Raw genomic sequence first — 17,825 nt, 5'->3', positions numbered from 1 at the left:
ATATTTAAGAGGATCTGTTCACAGAAATGCAATATCATTTACATAACTATGTTTTCAGTGGTTAATAAAGACCTTACATAATGAACCGTTATGTTTTTATTACTTAAGAATGAGCCATTTCTACGCACACACACACACACACACCACTTACATTGAAATGCCGTTTTGCGCCGACCAAGCGTGCCGCGCAAGCCCTGAAAAGTGAAGCCAAAGCGTCTCGATCGCCCCCCGGTGGCCGGTCCTAGTATAGCTCATAAACCCCGCCTCCACGTGTTATTCAACGGGACGTGAGACCAACTAAACAATTAAATTACACTTCACGGTGCTGTGGCGTACATGATTGACAGCTGTGATTGACAGGTTCTCTGAGCAAAGTAGTCACTGAAGCAACCACGGACTATTTTCGGGATCTTTGGAGGACTGAGGAGATTGGAGCTTTAAATTTAATATCTAAATTTCTATAATTAATTATTTCACACCGACATAATGGTTTGTTCTGCAGCAGAGGCGCGTGCTTGTGCTTGATTCAGCGAGAGTGAGGGCGGGACCAGAGCGGGACGTTGATTTCGCGGCTTTACTTCCTGCTCACTACTGCGCATGTCTGGTCCCGAAATCGCAACTGCGCAGACTCAAGTCCCAAGATGTCAGCGCCATATCGGGACAATGGCGGCTTCACTTCTCGCCAATGGAAGAGAACGAAGGGGCGTCGTCCATCTTTTTTTACAGTCTATGGCGCCGACATGTTTCTACAGTGGCCCTAAGCGGACAAACTTCTACAGAGCGCATTTCGTCACTATGTTATTCTTCGTGCAAAGAGCTAGCTAAAGTCAGCGAATAAAACACTGACACAATGATGAACAAGTAACAATAATAATCGCAATAACATATCGTTTTACTGTATAATTAAGTAAACATAATTTATTTATCTTTGTAAAGAAACCTCATTGCGTAACTGTCTCCTCTCTGCTGTCTCAAATGACGACATCACTTCCTGTCGGCCACCGTAAACTTCTGTTGGTTGCAATTCACAACCTCACCACTAGATGCCGCTAAAATGTAAACTCTGCACCTTTAAAATGTAATAAGTGTCTGTGTGTTTGTCCTGTGAATGTGTGCAGTCTATGGAGGACCTGTACAGGGTGTCATCAGGTCAGGGTTCTGAAGGAGGAGGAAAATACAACCAGCAGGACTGCAGTGAGTCAATCACTCTTTTTATTGTCTGTAGTTATGAACAGAATGACATATCAACTTCTATTTTTGAAAGTGCATAGTATTCCTAGTGTGCACCTTATGCAATTTTTCTGTATGCATAGAATACCTGTATGGCATTTGCTAGAATGTGCTGAACAGATCCCACAATGCATTGTACACGACTTGACCTTCAGTTTCTAGTGTGATGGATGATTGGATTTTTAATTGAGAGCTGAGAAATTTTTATTATTATTTGATAAGACTGTAAAAATGTAAACATTACATTTTTTTAAATTGCAAAATAACTTTATTTCTGCGATGATAACTGGATGTTACTCACATGCAACATGAGGTCATTTGACAACAATGTAGTGTTTGAAATGTGAATTGTTACATCTGCATGTTTATATAGAATTTTTATAGAGGACCTGTTAGGTTTTTTTCCATGTTCATCTTTGTTTAGTGTGTGATGTTGCTGTTTGAGCTTCTTCTCTATATCAGAGTTAGTGTTTCTGAACTTCCTGTAACGCCTCCATTGTAGTCTTGAGTTTCTTCCGGGAACGAACACGTCACAATATTCCTCATTTAAATAATTAATACGCAGAATAAAGGGGCGGGGCCTGGTCGAGCTAGTTAGTAGTGTGTTGAAACTGGTGGATATGAAAAAGGGGCGGGACATTTCCCAAACACACTCGAAGCGCCTGACCAATCACAACACACTGCTCCAGTCGACCAATCAGAGCACAGTGTGCTTTTCAGAAGGAGGGGCTTCATAGAGACAGGAAGTAAACAGAGCGTTACTGACAGACTGGGAAGAGAGGATCCGCAACAATGGAGAATATGAGGAAAATAATCAACATTCAAGCAGGAAAACCTGTTCTAGTAGAGCCCAAAAACAAAATCAGTGCATTCTAAAAGGGCATAATATGACCTCTTTTAAATATAATAGGCAGTATACAGTATACACTGCTCAGTACGCGTCACTCTCGTATTCCATTCTGAACACAGATATGTTTCATTTAAAATTGAAGTGTTGTTTATTCATATATGGGATGTCTGATGTTGAGCGTGTGTGTCAGCAGTGAGTCCACAGGAAGTTGATATTCTCCTGCAGCGCAGTGAAGGTGGCGTGGACTCGGCTCTGACTTATGCCAAATATATTGCCAAGTACATGAAGGACATCATCGGCTATGTAGACAAGAGAATCACTCTCGGTAATGCCACACTGTTTATGTGATTGACCTGTGGTGGTTTTTGAAATGCATGTGCTTTTACTGTCATAAGCATTTCAACTGACATTTTATTCATCTTTTTTTAATGGCTTCCAATAATAACTTGAACAGCCCATCAAGACAGACCTCTGATTATACAACCCCATTTCCAGAAAAGTTAATAAAATTCACAATCTGGGATTTGTTAATTCTCTTGAACCTTTTTTTTAAACTGACAAACGTACAAAGAAAGGTTTTCCAATGTTTTCACTGAAAAACATAATTGTATTTTGTAAATATAAACAAATTCTGATATTGATTTCTGCAAAAAAAGTGAAAAGTTTATTCAAGTTAGATTATCCAACTCTTATGAAACAGTCCACAATGAGTAGATGAATTGGTAATACGTGGGTCATGGCTCACCACTTTGTGCCAAATATCATGAGAGGATTGTCAAATAATTCATAAATCACATTTCTCAATGCAAGATTGCAAAGATTGCACATGCTAAAACTGAGTGGTTCCTAGACATTCTTCACCATAGAAGAGATGTGCCTGATGCCTGCGGTCCAGATCTGTCTCTTATTGAAAATGTATGACCCATCATGAAAAGGAGAATCAGACACTGATTATTAATATTCCACTTGCAAATATTCCACTTGCAAAACTTCCTCAATTAGTATCCTCAATTCCCAAATGATTAAAAAGTGTAATTAAAAGGAAAGGTGATGTGACATGCCGCTGTCCCAACCTTTTTGGAGTCTGTAGCAACCCATCAAAATCAAACTTGTTTATATTTACAAAAAAAAAAGTAAGAACATTGGAAATATTTTCTTTGTACATTTGTCAGTGAAATAAAGGTTGAAGAGAATTAACAAATCACAGATTCTTGATTTTATTCCGTTTTACAAAATGTCCCAGCTGTTCTGGAAATGTGGTTGTAAAGGCCTTTAAAAACTATTCAGTTTAACATTGAGTCATAGTATGCTTCTCATAACTTGTTTTTCTGTCGCAGAGAACGAGTTTTCGAAAGGTCTTCAGAGACTCTACCAGTCCTGCAAACAAAACATCATACAGGTACATCAGTTCAGCTTCCCTTGTGTTTGGTTGTGTTTCTGCAGAGTGAAATGACACCAGTGATGCTTATGCTTTACAAATTTAAAAGATTACCCAAACACTAAAAAATTTAAAAGAATCTTGAAAAGAGACCATAAAACTTTCATAAAAATGTTTAAGAGGCCATAAAATGCATTTTCAGATCTTTGTTATGTTTCTGGAGGTTAGCTTTATGACGTTAGCAAAGTTTTTTGCTATAAAAAAAAGTTAAAAATTTGTAAGATTAACATTTTTTATTCACTATGTTTCAAGAGGTTAAATCTTACAGAAACACAAAGAAATGCCCAATACCATGATTTGCATAACATAATCACACAATATCCACGTAATCACTATATATATATATATATATATATATATATATATATATACACTGTTTATATGTATTGCATAAACTACACCATCATATATTCAACTTGACTTGACCTAGACCTTTCTTAACCCATTATGTTAATGTTCAACTCAAGATTTGCAGCACTCAATGACACACTTGGCCTCTCAATAGCGTTAAACACTGACATAACTTTTATTACAAACACACAGAGATTATAAATAAATGTATTCCACGGCGTTGTCTCCAAGGATAAAATTCTTGGCACTGTCGTAGATTTCAACGCAAAATATTTAGAAAAACCGGCAGCATGTTGAGCATAATTAAGAAAACAGCAATGGTGTGAAATGACACAAACGATCAAAAACTTTGTCATTTATTCACTTAGTTGGATATAAACTTCAGCCATGCATTTCTAATAATTGTTCTTTTGGAAGAGCATGTCCAATTTTTGGAGGTGCAGTTTGTCCACATCCAGGAACAAAACATCTTTGGACAGTCTTTCTCAACATCTCACAGCTTTATCGCTCTTGTAACTGATGGACAAATATAAGCACACCTCCTTGATTTACATACGCATGTTTAAGAAGGAAAATCAGGACTTCACAATTCTACCTGCCTTTTCAGAAGGGTGGAAAACTAAAAATTATATTTTAAACTGGGGAGTTAGCTTCGAGGTACGATAGCTGAATGTATTTATTTTAGAGTAACCTCTTATATACGATATATGTAAATGTCAAGGACCTTTTGATTTTCCATCTCATGACCCCTTTAAAAGTGATCTGTACAACAGCATAATCCAAGAACGTTGGATATAGCGTACAGGTCATATAGACTATTTTTAAGTTGTTTATAATAATTTTAACAGTGTTTTAGTCATTTCTGGATCTTGTCAGCCCTATTTACTGTTGATTTTTGTTTGATAAAAAAAACAGCATGAAAATCCTGAAAAAAACAAGTCCTGCGTTCAACAGATAATGAAAAATCAGTGTTTGAATCCCGTTCATTTGAATGGATCATTTTTATTTCAATACAGAATTATCATTATCATATCAGTTATTCCTGTAATTGATATCAAATTATTTTTTGTTATGTCATATGCTTACTGTACATAGAGTAAAGGAGGTTTTTCAGTCTTGTCTCTCTCTCTCTCTCTGTCTCTCTCAGGAACACATGCCGTTGTTGTCTATCTTCTCTCTGGCTCTCGAGCAGGACTCAGAGCAGAGCTGCGGTTTACAGCAGACCACAAACAACGTTTACACACACTCGTTTCTACAGGTACCACACCTGCCCCGGCAACACACATTACAGCAAGATGACAGTGGGAAAATGTTTTTGCACAAGTGGTAAAACAGAGGAATGTCTGGATCACATTTCAGTCCTAAATCAAAATGTTTATATTTTGAAAAATAATTAGAAATCTGTTTTTAAATATTTTTATAATACAGTAAATATTGTATTTACATTTATAACATATTATACTTAAATTATAAATCTATTTTTTTTAAATCATTAGGATTTTTTTGTGCATTATTTCCCAAATTACATTAATTTCTCATTTCTCATTTGTTTCTTTTGACATTTGCGTGATGTAAATGTGTTCTTGGCAGGTTTTGTGAGATTTACCTAAGTAGGTCTCATAAAAAAATTGGAAATAAAAACCTTTTAAAAAATATATTTTTCTCTCTCTCTTTCAGCCCATGACACAGCGCAGACAGGAACACGAGAAGAAGCGCAGGGACATTAAAGAGCAGTGGCAGAGAGCCAAGAGGAAACTGGTAAAGATTCAGTCTAACTATATACCTCAACTAAACTCTGCTAAAACAAAAATATACAAGTTAATTATGTGCATTTGTGTTCATTAGGCCGATGCCGATAGTAACCTCCGCAAGGCACGTCATTTGTACATGGGCCGCTGTGAGGAGTACGAGAGAGCTCGGACAGTAGCCAATAAGGTTGAAGAGGAACAAAGTGGAACCACTAAAGCTTTGGACAAGAAGAGACGACTAGAAGAGGAAGCGCGCAACAAGGTCAGCGAGCTCAAACAGGAAACATGAGCTAATGTCACACATTTTGTTTTAGGGGTGTGTGACTGTGCTTTTGCGGTCACTTGCAGGAAACCAACATTTTGTTAAAGTGCCCCAATTATGGAGATTTTAAAATGACCTTTCATGTAGTGTGTAACAGCTGTAAGCGAATGAAAACATCTTGCAAGGTTTTAAATCTGAAAGTGCACTGTATATATAAAGTTATTGTCTTTCAAAAGTAAGAGCCGACTCTGAGTCAATGAAATCAATCGTTTTTCAAACGAGTCATAAGCCGTTTCGTTGAAACATTAGCATATTGCCCACCCAATAATTGCGCACGTGGACACCAGGGAAAACTTGAACCTCAAACACTGCAGCTGATTCCTGTGGATACTGGATAGCATCATGTCGAGAAGACGCTGTGCTCTACAATGTGAAGGTAAAGCCAGTTTTTTTCACTGCCCAAGGACGAGCATGTGAAAAACCAATGGTTAAAGTTCATCTTTACCAATATTACAGCAGTATAACTAGGGGTGTCGAAATTAATCGTTTCTACGATGCATCGCGATGCAGACGAGGAAGATTCGGTATCGGTTCAGTAATAGACCATAACCGGTTATACTGATGCTTTTCTGACGTCATTTATCGCGTCTGTGCTTTGTCGCGGTAGCATACACTTGCAGAGGGAGGCGAGACACGAGTGCGAGTAATTAAACATTCTTACATACGCTTCTTACACGCGCATGCAAGGTACATGCGCTTCTTGAGGCACACTAGCACACAAACGCAAGGTCTCGCTCTCTCGCTCTCTGCCGTGCGCGCGCTACACGGTTTGAACAGTGTCCCGGGAGAGTGGATACATTTCCCGGGACAGGTTATTAAAAAGAAGGACAATCCTGGTAAAACCGGGACAGATGGCAACCCTTCCGCACCCGATGGTCAAATTACAATTATTCTGTGTTGTTACGCGTGATTATATATGGATGATCGTCTTCAGCAGCGGACTCGGTGATGGTTGATGCGCTCGTCTCCAGGGTAACATTATACACTGATGAATGAGCGCTGCTTTTAAATGAACATTTCTTTAAAACAAAATTGATTTGACAGATTTTCATTTTCTTAATGGCATAAACAGGCTTTAGTCCCTTGAAACTTAAACTGGAATGTCTCTGTTTCTGTGTCACTGCGACTTCCCGAACAGGCGAAACACTCACGCGCGCGCACGCATACATCACTTTTGAAGTAAAATTGAAAATTGATGATGCTGTGCATGTCAATATCGAATTGAACTGAATCAATGACATGATAATTGTAATCGAACCGAACCGTGAGACCAGTGTAGGTTCACACCTCTAAGTATAACCCTAAACTTTAGCTGTGTTCCCTTTAATTTACTGATGACTGCTTCTCAAATCTTCAATGCAGGATTCACAAACCGCTTGCTCTTGAAAAATGGTGTTCAAAATACTTAGTTTTGAGTTTTATATTGTGTAGGTCTCCTGTTAACTGGCTAACTCACGTTATTACTGTCTTACTGAAATACTTCAGTTGTGGGCCAGTATTACCTAAAACTGTGTCTATTAATGCAGATTGTCTGTCGTTCTCACTACTTTGAGGAAATATAAAGAATGGAGCAAGATTTGTTTTTACCACCGTTTATCTTACATCAGTTATTCATGCTAGAGCTCAGCTAATGTATGCACTGTTATTGATACAGTTTCCACACGTTCACCGCAATATATTAGAAAAATACTCTGTAAATAAATGAGTACAAGTAAAATAATCGGTTTGTTGATGGACATGCACTTGTTAATGCTGATGGTGAGGAATTACAGTTGCAACATCTTATAATGTGCCTCAAACTGAGCAGCGCATCACTGAGAAACACTGAGCCCTGCTCGAGTCGTGCTTGCGATGGAGGTTCGGGTTGAATAACTAACATTAGTTCTTCCAGTGTTTCATCATCGGAGCCGTGCTCGCATTGATATGGTAAAATCGACGTCATTGTTCGTTACTGTGTTTAGTTTACGGTGTATGAAGCCTCAGGACAGCTGATGTTGTTATGGCAATGGCCGTTTTTGTTTCAGACGCGCGCACTGTACGCCGTAAACCAATCACAACAGACTGAGCTGTCTGGCCAATCAGAGCAAAGTAGACCAATCACAACAGACTGAGCTGACTGGCCAATCAGAGCAGAGTAGCTCGTGGAAAGGAGGGATTTAGAGATATTGATTCATTTCACGAGTCGTTTGAGAATCATTGAAAATGTGGTAAACTATGAGAAAATAAAAGTTTTTTGACCTTTGATGCATGTAAACCTGTTGTAGGAGACTCCAAAATAACATTAGGAAACTTTAAAATAGCATAATAGGGGCACTTTAAATATATTCATATTAGACTCCTACATTTTATTTTAGTCATAAAATTTGATTATTTTAATTATTATTCTATTTTTTTCTCTGCAATCTTGTAACATTTCTTGCAAAAAGGAGTAATGCACAGTAATGAGAGTTTGAAATGTTATTGTCATGAAAATGTCATAATGCAATGAATGTTCTTTAAGCAAAATTTCATTGCTCACTTGTTTTATTTTTTAATTTTCATAATATTCACCCAAAAATTCTGTTACAAATTCTCAATTCTTCAATTGCAGAATTTGTGCATGTTTTCATGATATGACCCCCCTTTAAGACAAACAAGCTAGAATAAGTGTGTGTGTGTGTGTGTGTGTGTGTGTGTGTGTGTGTGTGTGTGTGTGTGTGTGTGTGTGTGTGTGTGTGTGTGTGTGTGTGTGTGTGTGTGTGTGTGTGTGTGTGTGTGTGTGTGTGTGTGTGTGTGTGTGTGTGTGTGTGTGTGTGTGTGTGTGTGTGTGTGTGTGTGTGTGTGTGTGTGTGTGTGTGTCCACAGGCGGAGGAGGCCGAGGCGACGTATCGCACCTGCATCGCTGACGCCACTACTCAACAGCAGGAGCTGGAGGACATGAAGGTGAACGTGCTCAAACAGATCCAAGAGCTCATCAGACAGACAGACCAGATCCTGCGAGCGGTGAGAGATTTTCATGACAATCAATTTTATTGTAATGCAAAAAAAACCCCACCATTCCCATTGTTTTAATATGAAAAAAGTGACATTAGTGAAATTGTTCCCAAAAACAGTATGTCAGTGCTATCACAGACTAAAGCCTAAAGGATACTTCGGTTGTCCGCGTTCCACGACGATCCGCGCACTGTCCACATTAGGGGTGTAAATCGGAGCCTTAATGACGATTCGATGCGATACCGATTTCTTAAGCCAACTATTCGATTATTTTCGATACTTCTATACTACTTCTATACTTCTATACTAACACATCTATTAAGTTTCAAATAAATCAACAAAAAATAAATAATTTGGCTTTTATTGAGAATACAGAAACAGTATTTGTGGCGAGCAGGACGAGGCCGAGGGACGTGAGAGAACGGAGCGAGGCCGGTGGCGTGCGTGTTAATGAACGTCACCTGTGAGACGTACCGGTCTCTTGATCTTCAAAGTCGTCGCTCCTCTTTTTATGCTTCCGCTCCTCCGTGAGAGATGCGAGACCGGTGCGTCTCACAGGTGACGTTCATTAACACTCACGCCACCGGCCTCGCTCCGGTCTCTCACGTCCCTCGGCCTCGTCTTGCTCGCCACAGTATTCTATTCACGTAATGTGTATGTTACACTATAGCTGTCTTTCTCTTTGCAAACGGCAACTTCTCTTACCACTGCTCCATATGTTTTCCTGAAGCCAAAATACTTCCACACCCATGACTTGACGCCGACTGGAGTGTGTAACATTTCACGTTGACAATAATGAGGTTAGCGCCACCCGCAGCTTAGGAGTAGGTTGTACGCATATGTCAGAGCGGATGCTGAAAATAGACAGGCGAACAAACAGGCGTCAAAATAAACACATTAATCGATACTCTTGCGGATGCATTGAATCATCGGCTGTATAATCGATCGATCAATACGAAACGATTAATATTTATTTACACCCCTAGTCCACATGATGTAATTTTCATTATCGGGAGGTGGGCCCATCGCGATAATTACTATTTTCACTTATTCCACGATATATGGACATGACTGCGATACGTTTTGGTGACGCGATATATTGTCCATTGTGTTTATTATCGTGTTTGTTTACATAAACATGAATTTCACAAGCATTTTAGCCTATCACTAAGTGTGGAGGCGGGACTCGGGTAGCTCCTAGACACACACACACAGAGCAGACAGTGAGAAGGGAACTGAGCGTGTGCGATTACCTGCGTCTGTCAGTCTTCAGGTCAAGTCATATATTTGTGAAAAAAATCAGTTTGCCACCAGTTGTCAGAAGATGAAAGCGATATCTTTGTCGTAGTATCCTTTCAACGTTTAAGGGTATTTCCCATGACTGCCGTCAACGCTGTTCAATGCATCGATCTCTACATTTAAATTACATTTTATTCATTTAGCTGACGCTTTTATCCAAAGCGACTTACATTGCTATGTATGTCAGAGGTCGCACGCCTCTGGAGCAACCCGGGGTTAAGTGTCTTGCTCAGGGACACATTGGTGTCTCACAGTGGATTCGAACCCGGGTCTCTCACACCAAAGGCATGTGTCTTATCCATTGCGCCATCACCACCCCACGCCCTCTCTTTGAAGTGAAACATCGTCGTTGACGTTTCGATCGTCACTTGAGCCTTGTGAACTGGCACTCAAAGTCAGCATTTATTTGGAAAGCCTCTTGTCTAGTCAGATTCGAGAATCGGAACTAACTTTTATAAAAAATAATAATAGCTCAGCAAGCTTATTCACATAGCAAAATAATAATATAATATTGAGAGAATATCATATATCGTGACATTGCGCCACTCAAAATCACCGCAAGGAAATTTCCTTTACCGTCCATGTGCAGATGGCGTACGTGCAACAGCACATGCTCAAAGTGAATGTTGAGACCGAAGAGTCCACTAGGTGGCTATAGGGACAGTTGTGCTGTACTGTAAGGTAGTCGAAGAGGAGTGTGTAAAGAATGATACAAAACCGTTAGCAAAGCAGCTTATCCTTCACCATCGTTTTGTTTGGGTTCTTGTTCTAAACTGTGCATGCAATGGCAGATCCTCTACTTTTCTTCTTCTGTCCTGAGCAAATCTCCTGTAAATGACATGACTCAGTGCTGCCGTCTGACTTCTGTATTAGAAAGAGCTTGTGTCGACTGCGTCCATCCGCACTTGAGTATATTTTGAAAGCTGTGCGGATGCGAAAGTTAAATATACCCAGGCCTTTAAAGGGGTTACAAGGAATTGTGAGTAATATTAGCCTAAAATGCATGCTTAGATGCATACTATGAAAATCTAACAGAAAAGTAGTAAAATTCTACATATACTTTATTTAGGACCAGTGGCGTAACGAGCCAACACCGGGCCCTTATGCAGGATTATCAAGGCGGGGCTCCTACTACAGCACGTGATGACGCAATGTCTATGAGTAGGCTACCATGAATAGGACAGGATAGGATCATAGAGACACAGCATATAAGAGATGAGATGACTGACAAAATCAGGATGCTCACTTGCATTATAGCAGCATTTTCCGGGCTTTCCTCTGTGAGAATATGCATGTTCACTCACTGATCCGGGGATTCCCCAGTCCCACTTCCAAATAAAATACACCAAAATCCATCATTGTTCATTTCACACATGTATTCAATGATCAGCAAAATATGTTGTTGTCATTATTTATTCAAATAAATTTGCAATAAGGTAAAATGCGATCAGACTAAAAGTAGTGAAATGCGATATGGGGCCCCGGCTGTCAATCAATATCTTCCAGTCACGCTGGCCCCTGATTGGTCCGGGCCCGTAAGCAACGGGAACACACAAATCCTAATCCTGCGTACTTTTTAGGACATCTGTTGTGTGTAAATGGATGATGTGTGCTCATGGTTTTCGTTTTAAAGCTTGATTCAAGTGGTCAGAATGATTTTGTGTTTTTTCTCTCAGGTTTTATGTTTAATGCATCCTCTTCCTCTCTGTTCAGTGCACCATCTCGTACTATCAGACGATGCATGTTCAGACGGCAGCGCTGCCGGTGCATTTCCAGACCCTCTGTGAGAGCTGTAAGCTGTATGATCCGGGTCAGCAGTACGCTCTGTATGTTAAAAACCTGCAGCTCCGCACAGACCTGCCCATACAGTACCAGTTTGAGCCGTACTCTGCGTCCAGCCACCAGTAAGAGACATTCCTGTTAAAACACATCATTGATTATGTTCAGAATGGGATGTTCATCTTTTTGGAAAAGTAGGCAACATGCATGTTTCTTACAGTTGTCACATGACCTCACTGCATTGCATTTTAAATTTACAGTTGATGTTAGGGCTGCATGATTAATTAAAATAAAATCGAAATTGTGATATGGCTTTTTACGATGATCAAATCACATAGGCTGCAATTTAATTAAATAGATGGTAACACTTTACAATAAAGTCTCATTTGTTGAGTATGTATTAATAACATGAACTAATAATGAGCAATACAATTGTTACGGTATTTTTTAATCTTTGTTAATGTTAGTTAATAAAAATCCAGCTGTTCTTTGTTTGTTCATGTTTAGTTCACAGTGCATTAACTAATGTCAACAAATACAACCTTTGATTTTAATAATGTGTTAGTAAATGTTTGAAAAATGTTAGTTAGTTCACAGTGCATTAACTAATGTTAACATGTAACTTTTGATTAGTAAATGCTGTAGAAGTATTGTTCATTGTTAGTTCATGTTAACTAATGTTAAGCAAATGAAACCTTATTGTAAAGTGTTACTTTATTATTTTATAGTCATATATTTATATGTAATCACAAATTTTTTTGCAAAATTGTGCAACCATACAAACTTGATTTTTTTTTAAATCAAGTTTTGAATTTGTCCATTTTTATCAGAAAAATTGCAATTGCAGGCCTAGCTAATATTACTTCCAGATCAATTGTGCCTTGAGCAACGAATGTTGCTGTAACATTCTGTATGTCATTAAGAATGTGTTACAATAAGGAAATTATGAAATCATTTGTATCCCAATCAGGCATGTTCGAACCCGAAACAACAGCTCTGAAGCTCCGCCCACCTCAGAGGAGGCGGGATTTGGAGAAGGGGCCGTGGTTAAACAAAGACGAGGTCAAGGTCAGTTTTACATACAATAAATTAACCCAAATCAGCTTTTAGGGGCCGTACACACAACATATCTTCTTACCTTCTTAGCAGTGTAACAGAAGAGATTGCTGTCAGTGTGATCACCCCTTCAGGCTGTTTTTATCATTGCAGTCACAATATTTATGGGATTTGATGTGAATTGCAATTTTAAAATGAATAGAGTGATTATGTGGACATGTGTGTTGTGATTTGTCATTGCAGGTAGAGACCATCATCAAGCTCATAAGTCCTGGCCGTCCACACTGAGTGACACTGACAGTGTTGGTCCAGGAAGTGGACTGGGTTCCCCGACCTCCAGCACAGGTAAGAAACAAAACCAAATCAGTCTGGTGTATTGTGTTATTGTTTCATTGACCTTTCAGCATTATTACAGATTCTTAAAGACAATTGCCATTACAAATGCGGAATTATTTTGCTCAAACAGTGAAACATCTGTATTAAATAGACCAACAACTTAAGAACAATCTATACAAAAAATAGGCAAATATTTTATTTGTTTAGGAACTGTGATATCTCTGTTCAACACCTCGCCATGGTTTACAGTAATAAAATAAAAGCTTTTTTATAAACCACAATTTTGTATAATGTTTTGGTCTCAGGTGACATCTCCAAACCTTCAAGGCCAGTTTCTGCAGCCACCTTGTCGTCCAATGAAGATTTAGAGGAGAGAGACGGCACCATGACCCCATTTGAACAAAGTGAGTGACAGATTACAGTTTAAGGAAACATTAAATATAAATACCTAGAGGAACTTTTTTTTCCCACAGACTTGGGTGTCTTTGCAGATCTGACCACGATTGAAACAATCTCTTCTGAAATTCTAGAGGAAACGCATGTGAAATTACTGGGGTCTTTTTCTAATGAGAAACATCTAAGAAGCAGGAGACTTAAGCCAAAGTCTCAATTTGCTCTCCATTTAAGACAAGACATTACAAACAAAACCAGTTTGGTTCTATAACGTGTGAAAAGAAAGCATCCAAAGTGCGCATTTAAGTGCTTACTTTATAACACTTTACCTATTTGTACCCATAGATTTCAAATGTTGTATATATATTGGTCATAATTTGGTTTGGGGAACACATATTCACTATTAGCTACGGCTTTTTTCTCAATAAACACCTAATTTAATGCTTATTAATAGTTAATAAGGTAGTTGTTGTAGAGGTTAAGTTTAGTTATTGGGTAGGATTAAGTTATTATTATATAATATGTTCATGCAGAATAAGGCATTAATATGTGCTTTAAAAGTACTAATAATCAGCCGATATGACAATGTCTGATTGAAAAAAAGGAGTGATAAAAAGAGAAATCCAAAATCCCCTCAGTAGAAACCTTTAACTCCTATACTGTACGTCAATCAACAAAATGAAACTGAACCTTTGAACCTGGATTTATCAAATGCTCAGATTTCGATCCTGGAAATGTATGTAAATTAGTGCATTTTTAATTAGATAATGCCTCATTTGCTTATTTAAACAACATTCCAGAAATTTTCTAAGTTTATGTTTAAAGAAAAAGACCTCTGATTAACCAACTGGGAAAGTGATATCTATTAGTTAAACATTGTACCCTATTAATCTGTAGTGTCCTGCCTTAAACTCATTGCTCATAAAGATATTGACGAGATCTTGTTTAGTCGATCTAGTTCAGTGTAGTATATAGTAATTATATATGATGAGTGTGTCTGGATGTTTGTTGTGTTTTAGGTATAAATGGGATTGAACCAGAAAGCGTGGTTCCCACTGGACCTTTCAAAAATGTGGGATTGTCCAAAGCTGCAAAAACCCATCGGCTGCGCAAACTGCGCACGCCATCAAAGTGCAGAGAATGTGACAGCTACGTTTATTTCCAGGGCGCAGAATGTGAGGAGGTGAGACTGACCAATGCATTCATATTGATGACCGTATCAGACAAAACTGTAGATCTATAAAACCTGCAAATCAACTGTATAAAACAACATTATTGTGAGGTTACGTAGATCATTGATGATGAACATCGTCACTTTTTTTTTTTAAGTAAAAAGAGTGTGAAATCGGGACAGTTGACGAAATTATCAGTTCCCTGATCGGGCCATTGCTCGTCACAATAGTTTATCATTTGTGCAGGTTTTTAACTCTGGTCAACATACACATTCAAGCCATTTTTAACCATTCAGATTCATGCTTCTTGCACTTGAACGGAAAAATACACACAACAAAGTATGTCAAAATGGCCGTCTTGGCAAGTATTCACATAAACACTGTCGGTCATGTCGTGACTGAATGTAAACAGATGAGAAAGAAAACACACATGTAACATTGGATCCGTGCATTCTGCCTACAGTGTTATTTTACATTTGATTAGTTAATTTCTGAACCTGGATGCTGTTAGACTTACCAGTAAAAATTGAAGCACTATTTATTTAATTTGTATTTTTGTTCTGTAGTGTTTATTTGAGCCGTTGCTTTAATGTGTTTATTTGTTCTTGTTATTTTAATGAAATTCTCTATTAGTTAGGCTAGTAGTTTTTGCTGGGGTTTTAAAATTGGAATCAATCGAGAACTGTGAAATTTCCCTGTTAACTAAAATATTGGTGTGTGGTTTTTTTTTTTATTAGAACACATTAAATGGTTCAAAACAACAGCAACGCAACTTAAAAAAATAAAATAAAATAAAATAAATATATATATATATATATATATATATAGTAAAAATTTACAGAAAAAATCCAGTGCAACAGTGCAAATTGTTTTAAAGCAGCTTTACAGTAATTTTAATAAACAGACAGTGTTGCGAAATTCAGTTATGAAACAACTTCATTTTCAGCTGTAAAGCTGCTCTAGTCTACAGAAGATAATATTGTCATTATTCAGCTCAATTCAGTTCTCGTTTTGTTCTCATCTGTGTGTGTTTGTGTGTCAGTGTTTCCTGGCGTGCCATAAGAAGTGTCTGGAGTCTCTGGCCATCCAGTGTGGTCATAAGAAGCTCCAGGGTCGCCTGCAGCTCTTCGGACGGGATTTCTCTCAGGTCCTGCAGGGCGACGTGGAGGGCGTTCCCTTCATCATCAAGAAATGCATCACAGAGATCGAGAGGAGAGCACTCAAAATGAAGGTGCGGAGGAAAGCTTTGAAAATAATTAAGTCGTTCTTTCTGTATTTTCCCGTTTTCTGCCTTTATTTCTATCTGATTGGTTTGAATGTTTACCTGCATTAAATGCATTATAAATGTTCACTGATGAGCCAAAACATTGAAGTTGAAGCGAATATCGTTGATCATCTCGTAACAAGGCCACATATTAAGATCTGGGTAGATTAGATGGTGAGCAAACAATCAGTTCTTGTAATGAACATGTTTGATGCAGCAGGAATAAAGATCTCAGTGACTTTGACTAGGGCCAAATTGTTTTGGCAAGGCGCTGGGTCTGAGTATCTCTGAAACGGCAAGGTTTGTGCGGTCAGTAGTGATGAGAATTTACCAAAAGTGTCTGAGGAGGAATAAACCACAAACCGGCGACATGGTGTTGGACGCTGAAGCCTCATCGATGCATGAGGGGAATGAAGACCATCCCGTCTGGTCCGAGCCAACAGAAGCTCTACTGTGGCACAAGTCACACAGACTTTTAATGATGGTTAAGGGAGGAATGTGCCACAACACAAAGTCCATCGCAGAAGACCAATCAGAATGGCTGAGCCTACAATGGGCACGCGAGCGTCAGAACTGGACCTTGGAAGAGTGGAAGAAGGTCGTCTGGTCTGATGAGTCCCGTTTTCTTCTACATCACGTGGATGGCCGTGTATGTGCGCCGTTTACCTGATAAGGTGATGCGAAAGGATCACTGTGGGACGACGACAAGCCGGTGGAGGGAGTGTGACGTTCTGAGCAATGTTCTTCTGGGAAACCCTGGGTCTGGATATCCATGTGGACGTAAATTTTACATGTGCCACCGACCTAAACAATGTTGCAGAGCCGGTACAGCCCTTCATGACAATAGTGTTCCTGGTGCAAGTGAACGTTTTGAGCAGAATAATGCACTCTGCCACACTGATCAGGAATGGTTTGAGGAACACGATGAAGAGTTCAGTGTGTTTCCCTGGCCTCCAAATTCCCCAGATCTCAATCCAATTGATCATCTGTGAGATTGCAACCTACAGGACATGAAGAATCTGCTGCTAATGTCTCGTGCCAGATTCCTCAAGACTCGTAGAGTCCTTTTGGCGGCATACGGATGACCAACAGCATATTATACAGGTGGTCATAATGTTTTGGCTCATTGGTGTATGTTTGCTCATTGCTTCTTTTGCAAATAAAATTTGAATTAAAACAGCGAATAAACAACATTATATGCATGCAAGTTATGCGCATAAATTATTGATTAATTGCATTACTTCATGATATACTTGTTTTAATTGACAAGGTTGCAGATTTGAACTTCACTACTCCCAAAACCGTTTTAATCCTGACATATTAAATAATAATAGCCAAAAAATATATATTTTTAAATGGAATTGTTTATTGAACCTTAAAACGATGCATCAGGATTTTATGGCTCATTTAGTCTGATATAATAAGAATATGGAGCTCATACTCGAGGAGGAAAAAACAACAAACTGAGCAATTTGGTGCAGTTGCTGATATTTACAGTATATGGTCAAAACGAATAAATTTTGATAGCTTGTAATGTCAATCAATGAGATCTTTATAACAGTATAACGACTACTTAATGCATGTAAATATCAGTCGTCACTCTATATCTCCCAA

At 38.6% G+C, this 17,825-nt stretch overlaps 1 protein-coding gene across 2 annotated transcripts in view; it reads left to right on the top strand.

Moving 5' to 3' along the window:
• Positions 1–17,825, top strand: part of arhgap45a (Rho GTPase activating protein 45a) — a 50,085-nt gene that overhangs the window by 23,202 nt on the left and 9,058 nt on the right. For both annotated transcript variants that reach the window (XM_077222029.1, XM_077222027.1), the window contains exons 6-18: positions 1,119–1,194; positions 2,274–2,405; positions 3,418–3,479; positions 5,017–5,127; positions 5,547–5,627; positions 5,715–5,879; positions 8,784–8,921; positions 11,925–12,115; positions 12,961–13,058; positions 13,290–13,391; positions 13,688–13,786; positions 14,795–14,958; positions 15,990–16,178. In XM_077222029.1, the coding sequence (XP_077078144.1) occupies positions 1,119–1,194; positions 2,274–2,405; positions 3,418–3,479; positions 5,017–5,127; positions 5,547–5,627; positions 5,715–5,879; positions 8,784–8,921; positions 11,925–12,115; positions 12,961–13,058; positions 13,290–13,391; positions 13,688–13,786; positions 14,795–14,958; positions 15,990–16,178 (1,608 nt within the window). The remainder of the gene's footprint in view (positions 1–1,118; positions 1,195–2,273; positions 2,406–3,417; positions 3,480–5,016; positions 5,128–5,546; positions 5,628–5,714; positions 5,880–8,783; positions 8,922–11,924; positions 12,116–12,960; positions 13,059–13,289; positions 13,392–13,687; positions 13,787–14,794; positions 14,959–15,989; positions 16,179–17,825) is intronic.

The sequence above is a fragment of the Siphateles boraxobius genome, unplaced genomic scaffold, assembly GCF_051911475.1.
Source record: "Siphateles boraxobius isolate OS27281-9 unplaced genomic scaffold, OSU_SipBor_1 86, whole genome shotgun sequence".
Taxonomy (NCBI): Eukaryota; Metazoa; Chordata; class Actinopteri; order Cypriniformes; family Leuciscidae; genus Siphateles; species Siphateles boraxobius.
Note: the sequence above shows the minus strand (reverse complement) of the source record. Positions and strands in the feature narration are given on the sequence as shown.